This window comes from Cibotium barometz, chromosome 61 (genome assembly GCF_041138505.1).
Source record: "Cibotium barometz isolate CiBa-2024 chromosome 61, ASM4113850v1, whole genome shotgun sequence".
In the NCBI taxonomy this organism is placed as follows: Eukaryota; Viridiplantae; Streptophyta; class Polypodiopsida; order Cyatheales; family Cibotiaceae; genus Cibotium; species Cibotium barometz.
Window position 1 is genome coordinate 31,680,023 of NC_141106.1, and position 14,693 is coordinate 31,694,715.

Genomic DNA, 14,693 nt, shown 5'->3' on the forward strand with positions numbered 1-14,693 from the left:
AAAACACATCACATAGACAATTTTACAAAAGAGAATATACATTTATTTGACAGGACAAAGTGTCAGCTAGAATAATGAGAGAGAGAGAGAGAGAGAGAGAGAGAGAGAGAGAGAGAGAAAGAGGCAAGAGAACAAAAATAGGCAAGAAAGAGAAAGCGTTTTTCTCCTTATATGTCTAGCAAGAGTTATATATATATACGTATATGACAAATCTAATATTTATTAGAGTTAATTTGTATGTGAAAAAGAGAGGGCAAGAGAGAAAGAGAGAGAGTATCAATAGACATTGTGATGGAGACATAAGAAAAGAGAAAAAGAGAGAGAGAGAGAGAGAGGATTTCTTTTCTTACATTATGTATATCAAAAGCAATAATTTTATTGTTCTTTGTTTTGTGAGGAAACGAGAGAGAGAGAGAGAGAGAGAGAGAGAGAGAAGATATATCAACACATTCTATGAGGGGGATAGGGAAGAAAAGAAAGACAAAGCATCAAAATACACCACTCCAACGTTAATGTTAATGCAATTCATAGACAATTTTACAAAAGAGAATATACATTTATTTGACAGGACAAAGTGTCAGCTAGAATAATGAGAGAGAGAGAGAGAGAGCGCTAGAATTTCTTAAGTTGCCTCTCCTTGCGTGCTTTTTTGTGAGACTCAATGAATGCTTTTTTGTGAGACTCAATGAATGATCTATATATACCACTACTGCACATGATTTTTTCGCACAGATAGACGTCAGCTTCTAATTAAATACAAGACATGAATAGAAGACACGAATGCACGAACGTAACATCTGCAGAGTACTGTCTCTCTCTCTGGCTTAAACACGCTTGTAATCTAGGGTTTAGGGTATGAGTGCATTCTGTAGAGTACTTCAACGCACCATCTGACCATCTGCAGAGTGGCTTTCTCATTTAGGGTTTCTTTTGGTTCATCTCTTATTGTCTATTATGCAGGATTTTTTGTCTACGCACACAGTTTTTGTTTTGTGCAATGCCGTCCACAATATCCCTACCATCTGCAGAGTACTACTTCAACGATTTTTTATTTACTGTCAAGATTTTTGACATGTTTTTCTGTTCGCTTCATTGTTGCTTGTCTGTTTTAGGTTTGAGAGAGTGTTTGAAGCTGTGAAGACGAAGTTGCTTCAAGAATTTTTACATCCTGCTGTTCAAGAAGCTATTGAGGGGGCTGTGACCAAACGTCAGAAGTTTGAAGCCTTTAATGGTGATTCTAGTGGTTCTGCCATAAGACAAATTTATTTACAGAATTTTGGCTACGCAACTTCTAGTTCATCTGCACGTCCTTCGTCCGGTTGTTTAGATCTTATTGCAGGAACGGTCTTCAAGCTGTTTGAGATACATGGAGGAAATCAGGAGTGCCTAGGTAGTTTTGTCTTCATTGATGCTAAGATCGGCATAACAGCATTTCACTCTGTGGTGCGAGGGAAGAATGTTTTGGATGGGCATACTCTATTTGTTGACAACTATAAGCTGCAGCATGTTGCCTCTTGGCCATTCTATGACCTCTCCTTCTATCGAGCATCCGATAGGCCTGAAGACGCAATGTTTCTACGTTTAGGTGAAAGCACGGGAATATTTAAGCGTAAGTTTTATTATAATCATAGTAATGTTGTTTGTTGTCTAATGCTCTGTGCTGGTTTTGTTGTCTCTAAGTATGCATTATCTTCTTCAACATTTTAGGGTCTGAATTATTTGTAGCTGGTTTTCCGGCCCTCGATAAGAAAAGTAAGGATCTGAAAGAAGAGGTTCTTATTACGCCTGGGAGCATTACACGCGTTTGTTCTGCAAAGTGGTTTTGACTTTGTCACGGGCGCATACAGTTGTTGTAAGGGCATGTCAGGTAATGTTGTCAAAGATTTGCAGATCTCTACTTAATATTTATCTGAATGTGATAGATTTGTTTGAGATATGTTTTTACTTGCTTGAACATTATAGGAGGGGCAGTAGTAGATCCTGAAGGGTTATTACTCGGTATGCATTTAATGAATGAATTTCAAGAGAATACGACCTATTTCACATTGAATGAGGATATCAGCTCAAGAATTCCTGAAGATTACAGTATTAGGTCACCCTCAACATACTTCAGGTGAATTGTTATTACGTCTCCTTTCAGACATTAACTAACATAAATTATAATTCGATGTAGTTTAATTGATATTTGTCCATTCACTTGCAGGTGAATTTTTATTACTTCTCCTTTCAGGTGTTAATTAACATAAAGTACAATTGTAGTTTAATTGCTGTTTGTCCGTTCACTTGTAGATACGGAAAGCAGATTGATAAGGATGAAGAACGATTCCTTGGCGAGAGTTCCTTAATGCTGGCGCGTTACTCTGCAGAAAACGTTCCGAGCAAAAGTGATTTTGGATGCTTTCTCTCTGTTGTAGCAATACGCAAAAAGTTCACCTCTCTATGCCTCATGAATGAACGGAATGCAGAAGAATTAGAGTAAGAGTTTCTTTTCTATTTCATCTTTGAATTGTTGATGTACTGTACATTTAATTAAGAGTTTTGGTTTCATGATTTTTTTTTGAGTTTGCTTTTTTTAATCATTGGCAGGTAGATGCATCCTCATTTTCCAGATTGGTCATTGACAACGATGCTTGTAATACCTTTCACCATAGAAGTGAGTTTTAGAAACGCATTGTGTATTTGATCAAACAAGGTATATATGGCAATAAGCAAGCTTTCACCACAATCATACAACTACTTACAAGAATTCTTTGAACACATTAGGATGCAGCAGTCTTTTTTTAGCAATATGCGAGTATGAGAAGAATGCAGTAGCACTAGAATGACTAGGTGATGTTTTCCATATGCATAATTGGCTTCAAATTTGGAAGAACTCTTTGCAGATTGGTCATTGGCAATGATGCTTGTAATACCTATGCGTTGTGCAATGATTCAAGTAGTATTTGTTCTTTCTATTTTCTCTTGTCAGAAGCTCAATTTGTGGTTGTTGCCCGTCTTTGCAGAATACCAAGAATACTAGGGTAATAGGGGAGGTTATTAAGAACCAGCTGAAGCAGTAAGACTTAACCAGTAGAAGCTGTGGTCACATTCTTGTTCGGTTTTGCGTTGGGGAGAGTCTGGTCGAAAAGTCGCCATTCATTTCATTTTATCCCAAAAATCCTGGGAATGTCTCAAATAATTCTTGGTCCTTTCTATACTTTTGCAAAGATTAGACCTCTGTTCTGAAACATCGAGGTCTCCATGGTTACAGTAAAACGGAGATGCCTCTTTTCACTAAGTAAACATATCCAATTTTGTACTGCTGTCTCATAAACAATGACAAACTGATTCCTCAGTACCCCCATGTGTCATATTCTGATTTGTTGAATGTCGTAGGATGCATGTTATAGTGTGCAATACATGCGAGTTGCCTTTTGGATATCATCTTGTGGGGCTGTCTTTTTCTTCCTGAAATCAAGTCTTACTGCAGGAATTACACACGCATGAACTTTAGATTCGAAATTGGTGATGTATGTTTGCATAGCCTATGTTCAGGAACTTGTGTTTCTTTGCAGATCTAGAAATGATGTGGGTCTTTTGCAGAGTTTTTACTCCTTTCTCAATTGCTGATATTTCGTCCTTCCATTTGGTAAAGGTGTGGGTCTCTGAGGCTGTCGTGGAGGGGCTCAGCACTATTTCATGATTTTCTTTTTCCTTCAATGCACAAGCTCCATGAGAATGAATGCCTCTCAGGACAATGGTTATTTTCCGGGTTGTATTCTTGGATGATTTGCTAAACCCTACAGCAAGCTGTAGATGAACACATCAGTGTTCCCACTCTAGATTAGATACAGGACAAGTTTTAATTTTAGCTTCAGGTAGGCCCTCCTCTTTGTGCACTTGTCAACTGCTGACTATATATTGCCTTAACATGACTTTGTTAGTAGTGCTGTCATGGAGGGGCTCAGCGCTATTTCATGATTTTCTTTTTCCTTTGATGCTCAAGCTCCATGAGAATGAATGCCTCTCAGGACAATGGTTATATGTAGACTTCATATCTGCCAGATTTATTGTTTTGTAGGTTTTGTGATGGTTCTAAGTCTTTCTTCTCTTGCTATTGTGCATAGATGTGGACATACTTCTTTTGAAATGTGGAGAATGGGCATGATCGTTTCTTGTTGTTTCACGTATAAGTGAAAGCGACGTAACCTTTTTTAAACATGGTGAGTGGATGTGGCTCTCATTTGTCCAATACTACCACCGGACACTTTGTCTGAGACTTCAAGCAAGGGTGCAAATTATGCAGTAATCAACAAGTCTGCTTTATTATTCTTCAAAAGGACTTTACAGACCGTTGGGGGTGAGGTGCACCAAGAGGTACACCCACACCTTATAGGCATGAAGCTGGTTTCATCATCAGCATGGTACACAGCCACATCCATATTTCCTGGATATCAAGTGGCAAATTACTTCTCATCTTAAATGGGATTAATTGAGTGTTGAGGTGACTGCCTTGCAGCATAATTATTGCCTGTGCCTATTGTACACAATATTCAATTAGAAACTCAATTCATTTTGTGCAAAGTTTTTTGTTTTCTACATTTATTGCCTCGTATCTCCCACAACTGAAGGTCTCTCTCTCTCTCTCTCTCTCTCTCTCTCTCTCTCTCTCCACACAAGCAAACATGTGCATCATCGATTGGGAGCTTGTAAGAGGTTAGCCCTCGTGTGAGAAGTTAGAGAGAGAGAGAGAGAGAGAGAGAGAGAGAGAGAGAGAGAGAGAGAGAGAGAGAGAGAGAGAGAGAGAGAGGCAAGGGTTAAAACAAGGTTTCACACAAAATAGCTTTGCACTACAAAATGAGAGATGCTTGGGATTAATCGAGCCTTGGTGAGACATGTGAGGTTTTCATGAATAATACAAGAATTATGCATGTGGGTTAATTCAACCGTTGTATAGGTGAGGGGTGAGAGGCTTGCATGCATGTGGGTTAATTCACACGATGTCTTCCTCCACACGTATTATTGGATCATCCTTTCGCAACGGTCAAGTCATGCATTGGGTACAAATCATCATTTAACTCTCAAGTTTCTTGATGTGGCCCACACTACATGAGCGGTGCATTAAGCTTGGGTTTGTTTGGTGATGACAATGGGTAGCCATGTGCTCGTCCTTCCCACTAGTTGCATTGATTTCAAGCCTTGCTGAATAAGGCTTGTGGTGTGTTGGAGTTGAGGTTCTTGTTTGAGATGAGTGGGACACCTCTATAACAAAGCCACTCTTTAGTGAAGAATCTGCTTCTCCAATATCTCACACAATCGCTCAACAAACATCTATGCACTCCAAAATCTTCATGTATCTTTGGGAATTTACATGCTCATGCCCACCCAAAAATGCATATGTCATCGCATGGAATTATGGTAGCAACCAATTGATGTTATTGCATGACCAAGGTTGCTTCGTATGCGAAACTACATCCACAATCCTCAAAACATCACGACTTATAACCAAGCCCTAAAATTAGTAGGCCATGAAAATGATTGTGATGCCTCACAAACCATCGACCCTCTAGAGGAGCTTTATAGCTTGAATGGATGATAAGCTACGATTTTTATCTTTGTGACCTCTATCAAATTCACACTATTAGAATAGAACATTGAATGGATAGGAGGTTGCCCAAAACAATACCTCAACTGCACACAACAAAGAGAGCGCTCAACAACCCCCACAAACACACGATAAGACTAATGGATTCCTTTATCAGAAGCTTGCAAATTTCTTTTCTCCCTCACGCTCTACACTTGCAAATTTCTATTTATACGCTATAGCCCCAAGACAACTTTTTTAAAGTACCTAGTTCCTGTCACTATACTAGTCACGTGCTGCACATGAGTGCACCCATACTCTTCTCACTTCATAAACTTGATTTTAGGGATTTCCAAAAAGTGCCCAACATAGCTTGCCACACCCCAAGCTTGCTAGATCATTCATGATCAACATCAAAAGATATAAGGAGCTTGTAGACCCAAAGTAGAGTCTTCTTCTTCTCATATGGAGTGACTAAATCACGAGAGCTTGCCACACCCCAAGTTTGCTAGATCATTCATGATCAACATCAAAAGATATAAGGAGCTTGTAGACCCAGAGTAGAGTCTTCTTCTTCCCATATGGAGTGACTAGATCAACACCATCATCCATAAGCATGTTGTCATCAAAATTTAATATTGATATGCAAATAATGTCTATTTATCATCAAAATATCATTATGGACTTACACCAAGGTTTCCGTGTAAACCAAATGATAGTTTGATGCAAATGAAATTTGATCTCTTAAAACATAACTAATTAACAATTAAACAATAAGAAATAATCAATTAAAACAAAACGTGAAAGAAAATTACTTGAAAAGATTGTGCAAGACACCAGATTGGGTACCAACCCTTCCCCCTCAGTCCATGACTTAGTATTTTATCTTCCACCTCTCTTTATTATGAATGAATCAGCATGTACAAAGAAGAAGTTGAGTATAGTAAATAAGTAAGCAATCATGAAGTACATAAGAGTATGGAGGAGAGAATTAGGAGAGGTGAAGAGTAAAGCAGAGCCAGAAGTATATCTTTTGAACCCTTGCTCTGATCAAGCTTTTGACCACTCCCTTCGCTTTGAAAGGGGGGTAAAACTCCACTAGGACTAATGAGAACGCTCCCGGCTTGCTCCTCTTCCTCTTCAAGTCTTTGAACTCACTCATGTGTGAATTGTATGAAAGATTACAGCATAAACAGTAGCTTTAATGGGAGATATACCCTCTTCAAATGGGGGCTTCCATAAGCATGCATTAAGGGAAGATAGACCCTCTTCAATGGGGGCTTCCAAAGCAGTCATAGAGGAAGATGACCCTCATGTGTGAGGGCTTTCTAAGAACCCACAGTCACGAGGAAGAATTCCTCCTAGTAGCTAGAGAGTAGCTATACTCTCTCAGTGGACAGCAGAAACAGTTAGGGGACGGGCTTACGCCCTGTTCTTGTGCTTGTAAAGATTCCCCTTAGTAATAAAGATGATCTTTATGGGGGGGGACCAGCCCATCTTCTGGTCCCCAATAATGTGTCAATCTCTCCCTCTCTCTCTCTCTCTTTTGTGAATTATTAATTGAATAAGTTTCAAGTACGCTTCCGTATTTTGTGACAGATATCATGCACAGTTCTCAACTCTGACCATGTCCTGATTGCTTCAACCTTAGCAGGATCTAGACGGACACCGTCTTTAGACACTATATGTCTGAGGAACTGAATTTTCTCCGAGAAGAACTCACTCTTCTTGCCATTAATGAGCAACCTATTACTGCGAAGCTCATTGAAGACTACAGTTAAGTGCTTTCTATGCTCCTCTTCCGACTTTGAATAGACAATCATGTCGTCAAAGAAGGTTCCAACATACTGTCTATATGGACGGAAGATCCTATCCATCATACGATTAAATTTAGTAGGAGCATTTGTTAGACCAAATGGCATCACTAGGAACTCATATAAGCCAAAGGTCGTTTATGAAAGCAGTCTTATGGACATCTTCAGGCTTTATCCTGATCTGATGGTATCCACTCTTTAGATCTATCCTACTAAAAATTGATGCTGTCAAGGATGTCGTCAATTCTAGGAAGGGGAAACCTGTTTTAGATGGTATTCTTGTTGAGTGCGCGGTAGTCTATACACATGCGCCAAGAACCATCCTTCTTCTGTACTAAGAGCTCTGGTGAACAAAAGGGTGATGAACTTGGCCGGATCAGCCCCTTTTCTAACAACTCATTCACCTGGCTCAAATTCTCTTTCTACTAGGCTGCACTAACCCTATACGGAGGTCTATTTGGTGGGCTACTGCCTGGCACCAAATCTATGGCATGATCCTCAAACCTCTCTGGTGGCAACTGTGATGGTAAGGAGTTAGAAAAACAGTCACTGAACTGAGACAAGAAAGCAGTTCTATCTCTATCTAACATTGACAAATTTGACTCATCACTTTCTTTAACATCACGTGCAAAAATCAAGTACACAGAAAGATGATTTTTAATTACAGATGTAATGGCAGAAGCCGATACAACAGGTACAGACTCTCCTTTCAATTTGACATCAAGGACATGAGTCTTTCCCCTATGCTCTAACTTTACAGTCTTGTTGAAACTGTCAAGCACACCATGCACTCTGTACAACCATGGCATTCCCAGCAAGACATCACAGCCTTCAAGTGGCATGATATAGAATTCTTCTGTATCCACATAAGACTGTATATGTAGACGCAGTTTACCAAGAATGGGTGTCACAGATTCTGAGTGGCCAGGGCATGCCAACCCTGCCTCTGCTGTGTATCCCATCTCATCTGCTTTGATGCCCAAAGTACCAGCCAACTCTGGAGAGATAAAGTTTGCCTTTGCCCCAGGATCAAAGAAAATAAGCACATGTTGATCCCTAACTTTACCCCAAGCTCTGCAAAGCTCACTAGCATCCGAGTGTGGCTTGTCTTCCAGAAGATCTGGCACTAAACCTGCTGAAGGTTTGGGCTTCTTTCTTTTACTGTCCTCTTTGTCTTCCGAATCAGCTGGTCTCTTGCTATTTGGGCAGTTAGACGCAATATGACCAGTCTCTTCACATTTAAAGCATTTTCCCTCAGCCCTCAAAGTGTTTTCGCATCATCTCGCTTGTACATGACCTTGGTGACATTGTCTAAGAGGACTCTTCGAGTCCAAATAGAATTTATCAGCCATAATCCTGATTGTTCTGGCACTAGGGGTTATTCTTCTAAGATTCTAAGCTCCTTGGGCATGGCATTGCCCAAGTTGTCCACCTCCTTAGGGTCTCTACAATGAGGTACATGCTCCCATCCCTACCCATGTAAATTGCCTCCTTCTAGACCTGAGGATCATCGTATTGATCTTATCCCAGGCGTTGCGGCACCAAATCAGCCCCCATATCGAGTAAGCACCAGCCAGCAAGAAGAAATCCTAGCCCAAGTGACGGAGCTAGTAGAGAAGGGTTTGGTACGACCAAGCTCTTCACCTTATTGCTCTCCTGTTCTTCTAGTCCAAAAGAAGGATGGCTCTTTCCGCATGTGTGTGGATTATAGGGCTTTAAACAAGATAACCATTAAGAACCGGTTCCCTATTCCAAGGATAGATGACATCTTGGATAGGTTGCAGGGAGCATCTATCTTTAGTCGCATCGACTTAAAGAGTGGATACCATCAAGTCAGAGTAGCAGAGCAAGATATCCACAAGACGGCTTTCCGCACATCATTTGGATTGTATGAGTTCTTGGTGATGCCATTTGGGCTCACCAATGCTCCAGCAACCTCTCTCTTTCTCTCTCTCTTTCTGTCTTCTCTCTCCTCCAATCTATATTAGCAATATGGCTTATTCGGTCTAAGTATATCTTTTGTTTAAAGATCATTTCTTTTATGTGCCAAATTAGCCCCTACCGCCCCACCGATTCTGTGACAGTACTTTATCTGATGGATCTACGAGAGCCAGATACCAGAAAACGTATCTGATGGATCTACGAGAGCCAGATACCAGATAACGTATCTGATGGATCTACGAGAGCCAGATACCAGAAACCGTATCTGATGGATCTACGAGAGCCAGATACCAGATAACGTATCTGATGGATCTACGAGATCCAGATACTAGATTACCTATTTGATGTATCTACGAGAGCGTCGCTATGGATTTGATAACAGTGTGATAGAACCAGAACAGTACAGGGATGGATACCCGCGAATTAGCTCCGTATCCTCACCCTCTTTCCCCCCTATCCGGAAGCATTTCAGTTGAGGACAACTGAATAGAAACCTCCTATCTTTGTTGCTCTTGCTATCCCTCTTCAGTTGTTTGCGTGATGGGTGGCACTCGAGGAGTTTTCAGTTGTTATTGAGTGGTGGCTTCAAGCAGAGGGTTATCAAAAATTTCCTCCTCTTCTTGCTCTCTCTCTTGCTGTGAGCCTTGCTCTGTTCTAGCCTTCTGCTGGGATTCCATGCTAGCAGCTTTTTCCAAGCCTCTCTTACCCAGAGCCTGAGAGATGGTTTCTTTAGCTTTTTTCATCAGATTTTCCATTTCAACTTCCATGTGTTCCATTTCTTTTATTCTCTCAGTTGGGCCCCTTGGATCTTCTCTTACAATATGCTTTGGAGGTGGCTTGGTTGCATCCTACTTTTTCTTTGTCCTTCTTTCACCTCTTGTTGCTTTTACGGCCTCATAACTTCTTCCCATGCTACTATAAGCAGGTGTTTCTCGCATACGGTCTTCTTCTTCTTTGCCTCTCTATTGTTGCGAGCCTTGACCTTGTTGCACTTCTTCTTCCATGTCAAATTCTTCTTCCAAAGACTCACTATCCTCCGACACATGCACAAGCCATTGGAAACGAATGGTTCTTGAGCTTCGCGTGGCTATCTTTGTCTTCTTTTGTGGTAGGATTGACTTTTTGGCACCCACTTGTACTAAAGTCATCAAATCTTTCAGGGATTGAGGTGGTGGTAGGTCATCCATCATGCCAATAGCAAAATATGCCAACCTTGTAAGAAAATGAGCTCCATTCAAGTGAAGGTGCTTAGGATCCTTCACCTTCATTGCATAGGACAATATCTCAGCTTTGAGCACCAAATATGCAAAATTACCTTTCAAGGTGGTGGCCTGGTGTACAACCCTTGAAAAGATGTAGGAAAACCGCCTGTGGGGCTATGTGTGTGTGGTCTCCAGATTGGTAAAAGTGTGCTCCTTTTGTGGCAACATGAGAAATGTCTCCATGTTGTCTTGCTTGCTATTCTACATTGTAAGCAAGGTAGTTGACCAAGGCAATCCCAAAGCATCCACAATCATGGCTTTTGTGATGTTTACAGTCACTTGAGTGCCGTCTCTATCTTTAATGGTGGCGGTGCCATCTTCTTGCAGAGAGTCCAGCAATTGATACGCCCACTCTCCATGCAGGTAGACTAAAGAATGGTGTGAGATACACCCTACCAAAAACCTGTCTAACATCCGCATGAGTCTATATTGCCTTGAAATTTGCTGGCAATATTGTCACCGTCACTATTTGGCCTTTAGGTATCTTGAATTCAGCTGTGAAAAATCCTATTTCAAATGCCTTGAGTGTTTTAGGGTCCACATACAATGTTTCCACCACTTGCATATTTGTGACCTCATACGGCCTTGCTTCATCTAGCTGCTTCTTCTTTGAGCAGTATTGAGACCTCCAAATGATCTGCATGTCAAACATTACATGTCCAACATGAGTGTATGATCAAGTGATGAAATCCTCACTCCACCTTCTTGTTCAAAGCATGACACGTAGACAGTGAAGACACAACATTTCCGTTAAGGTCAAAAACACTAAACTAATTGTAACTTGAGATTCACTAGGTCAATTTGCATGATCATGACACCTATGGCCTCCCCATTCTTAGCTCTTTGATCCATGACCCTGAGAGAGGAGTTTTCTTGAAGAGGACTGATGGATCACAATCCATTGTTCCTTAAACAAATGATAATCTAACTACATTTCCTCAATGTACAACTTGTTTAGGTTACACCCCCCATCCTTCAGCTCATTGTGAAGCTAAAAAGTCCATCATATGCAAATTTTGATATTTTGTCACTCTGAATCTAAGTAAAAAGCCTCTCTAAAAACTTTTTGAAGATCAATTTACTTGGGACTTGCACCATTCATTGTCCTTTTGCATGCCCATCAACATAGCTATCAAGTCATAGGTTCATTTCAAGAAAATGTGCGATGGATTGTGCTCCATCGTTCCTGCTGTTTCCTTGAAATTTTCATTGGATTTTGATGGAGCATGTGTGCCCATGCCCTTGAGTACCACTTGGATGATTTTGAGTCATTTTTGGTCAAGTTAGAGCTTAAGTTTACCATTTGCAGCGCTTAGCATAGTTTGAGGAGAAAGTTGTCATTGCCCAAAGGTTTCTTGCATATGCCCCCAGACATTCTCATGTGATTCTGAGTTTGAGAGGTGTTTCCTACTCAGTTTCCTTGATTGAACCATCTTCTTGATTGGAGTCAAGTATACACTCAGGATTTCCTACTATTATAACCATTCTAAAAGTAATCCCAATGCATTCCATGTATGAATAAGACATTGTTTTGCTTAAGGTCAAGTTAGAATGGAAATCCCCTTGTTCCTAAGCCTCGGAGCCTTGTGAGGATGTTTTGTAAATCTGACTCTTTGCCCATTAAGTTTTCCCTACACCTGTTAGTTAGTTCACCCATTACTACATCCCTTGGCCCCCTGCTTGAGTCCATTTTAGGGTCAACATCTGTCCCAGCAGCGAGCTTGAATGACCATTTGCAAAACCTTGTGTGCTTTTGACCCCCAAGTGTGCCCGATGTGATGAACCTTGCTTAAAAGCATGTCAAACATCTTGTACGTCATGGTCCTTCCCAAGTTGTGTCACCCTCCCTGTCCAGGTATGATGGATTATGATCCATCATTCCTAGATGCTTATGATTTTGACATCACCCTTGCACTCTGACAGGTATAGGGAGTGTGTCTATGAACTTTTGGCTAGTGCGGATTAGTTTTAGACATGTTTTTTCATTGTTTTGTGTATGTACCATTGCGGGATGGTTTTTTTTATGTGCATGACCTAGGGTTTCCCATTCTCACATATGCATGCATATAGACATTCATTGACATGCTAGGGCCATACTTGATGCTCGGTGACTACATTTCTGATGTGCAGCAAGAATCACAGGATGCACAATTTGTCTTTGATGCATTATATGATGATTTTGTGGAAAGCAGGCAAAAATGGTCGGATCCCCCTCCTGTGTTTAATTTCAAAATTAAGCTTCCCTCGATTGTGTCCCCTCTTAAGAAATATTCTGAAAGGGGCATTATAATCTTTTTTCCGGGACGTATGTCGTCGGCTCAAGATGTAGCCCAATGGATTCAATCCATTGTGGGCGGTTCTTTTGTGGATGGGGTGCACTTTGCTGCTCGTGGATTTTATGATGTGTTGCTTGCAGATGCTAAATATAAACAACTTATGCTGGAAGCTTCCCCCTTGATGTTTGGTCCGCAATTGGTACATGTGCTTCCTTGGTCCCCGACCAAGGATTATCAATCTTTGATAAAGCATCGATGTCCAGTTTGGGTTGAGGTGGTTGATTTCCCAGAATATCTTAGGGAACAACTGCCAGAAATTGCGGCTGCTTTGGGGAAAGTGGTATGCCCACCTCGACCTACAGGGAACAAGAACAGATTTTGTATTCTGTGGAACACTGATAAGGATCGTCCGTCTGCTTTGGCTATTGAGGTAGAGGATGTTAAAGGAATGGGGGCACGTTTTTTTAAACTGAAATGGGGAGTTTTTGCAGGTGCCTGCTTTGCATGCCATAAATTTGGTCATATGGCCTCTGAATGCCCCACAGTTTTGCATCCTCCTCCGCCTGCGGCGGCTGTAATGCCTACTATAGTAAAGGATGACGTGACTCAAAACAAGGAGGTTACTAGACAGGCTCCTCGCAATGGGCAGGCAGGTAAAGACAAGGGAAAGGCCAAAATGGTTGCTTCTACAAGTGTTATAGGGGTTTCCTCTTCTTCTCAGAAGGAAAAAGGAAAAGAGCAGCATGATTTGCAAACTTTAAAAAAGACTGTCGTACCTCGTCGTCAGTCTCTTTTAACAAGAAACTGGACAGTCACTAATCATGCTAGTACTTCAAATTCACCGTTTCTTTCTTCTTCGGTCTCAAAGTTGTGGTCGGACATTGTCAGAGGTGGTCCATCGGGCATGGACTCGGCCCCTAAATATGCGGATATTTTAATGCATGAGGGTCAGCCTTCGGGGTCTGATCCCACAGAAGACATGTCAGACACTTGATCTTATGTTTTTTTCTGCATTGTACATAATCTGTATATATATCATGTTTAATGCTCCAATAAAATGTTTTTCTTACAATACTAGAGGCCTCTGTGATGATCATAATAAATGGAGGCAGTTTTGGCATTATGTATATAAGATGCATCCACATATAGTTTGCTTGCAAGAGCATAATCAGCATGCAATGACGGGTCAGGATGGTCATTTTGCTGGATATGACATTTTTTATGCCGGTTCTCGAAACTTCTCAGGGACTGCAATGCTAATTCGGCATGAGCTACAGCCTATAGTGGTACATAATGATATGAATGGACGATGGATGGTGGTTCAATGTTGTCTATATGGCCAAATTTTTGAATTTGCCACAGTTAATGCTCCTCAGCGCTCTTTACATCGTGCTCAAATTTGGAAAGAGATTGATGATTATCCTTGGTTACATAATGCTTTTATATGTGGTGACTTTAATAATGTTCCTTCTCCAGAGTATAGTTCCACTGGCCGCATACATATGCTTGGGACAGAAAGATCAGCATGGGAGGATCTTATATCTAATCATAGTCTTTTGGATTTATGGTGCCATGTATGTCCACATGATGCAGGGTTCACTTTTAATCATAATGCTTTTAAACATATTTGGACCCGATTGGATAGATGGTATTTACTCCATGCGGATCAATTTGATGATTATATCTGTAAAATGTGGATAGATCGGACACTTTGTCTTTCAGATCATGCCCCCTTATGGCTGGGACTATATTTTGATATGCCATGTGATGAATTTTTGGCTTCCCGGGCTCGACTGCTCATCTTAAATCATAGCTATTTGCAACATGATCATTTTAA

The 14,693-nt window shown here is 40.8% G+C and overlaps 2 protein-coding genes across 3 annotated transcripts; both read left to right on the plus strand.

Annotated features, from left to right (window-relative positions):
- Positions 1 to 929: 929 nt before the first annotated feature.
- On the plus strand, positions 930 to 1,826 carry LOC147604761 (uncharacterized). Its single transcript, XM_086795004.1, has 4 exons — positions 930 to 1,029; positions 1,113 to 1,231; positions 1,328 to 1,609; positions 1,708 to 1,826. The coding sequence occupies exons 1-4, from the start codon at positions 998 to 1,000 to the stop codon at positions 1,824 to 1,826; spliced, it is 552 nt and encodes a 183-aa protein (XP_086651130.1). The 5' UTR covers positions 930 to 997.
- Positions 1,708 to 3,439, plus strand: LOC147604762 (uncharacterized). Of its 2 annotated transcripts, XR_015265360.1 has the most exons (5): positions 1,708 to 1,867; positions 1,963 to 2,113; positions 2,290 to 2,475; positions 2,587 to 2,653; positions 3,003 to 3,439. XR_015265360.1 is itself a non-coding variant. In XM_086794932.1 (4 exons), the coding sequence occupies exons 1-4, from the start codon at positions 1,861 to 1,863 to the stop codon at positions 2,588 to 2,590; spliced, it is 348 nt and encodes a 115-aa protein (XP_086651058.1). In that variant the 5' UTR covers positions 1,708 to 1,860; the 3' UTR covers positions 2,591 to 2,956. The 2 variants fall into 2 exon arrangements, 1 of the variants encoding a protein (XP_086651058.1); XM_086794932.1 differs by lacking the exon at positions 3,003 to 3,439 and having other exon boundaries at positions 2,587 to 2,956.
- The last annotated feature ends 11,254 nt before the right edge of the window (positions 3,440 to 14,693 follow it).

Excerpts from the sequence above, each read along its gene's own strand:
- LOC147604762 (XM_086794932.1), top strand. Across the intron at positions 2,114-2,289 it reads TCACCCTCAACATACTTCAG|ATACGGAAAGCAGATTGATA; the intron begins GTGAATTGTTAT and ends GTTCACTTGTAG.
- LOC147604761 (XM_086795004.1), top strand. The coding sequence starts at position 998 with ATGCCGTCCACAATATCCCTACCATCTGCAGA. Across the intron at positions 1,030-1,112 it reads ATATCCCTACCATCTGCAGA|GTTTGAGAGAGTGTTTGAAG; the intron begins GTACTACTTCAA and ends TGTCTGTTTTAG. Across the intron at positions 1,232-1,327 it reads GAAGTTTGAAGCCTTTAATG|ATCTTATTGCAGGAACGGTC; the intron begins GTGATTCTAGTG and ends CCGGTTGTTTAG.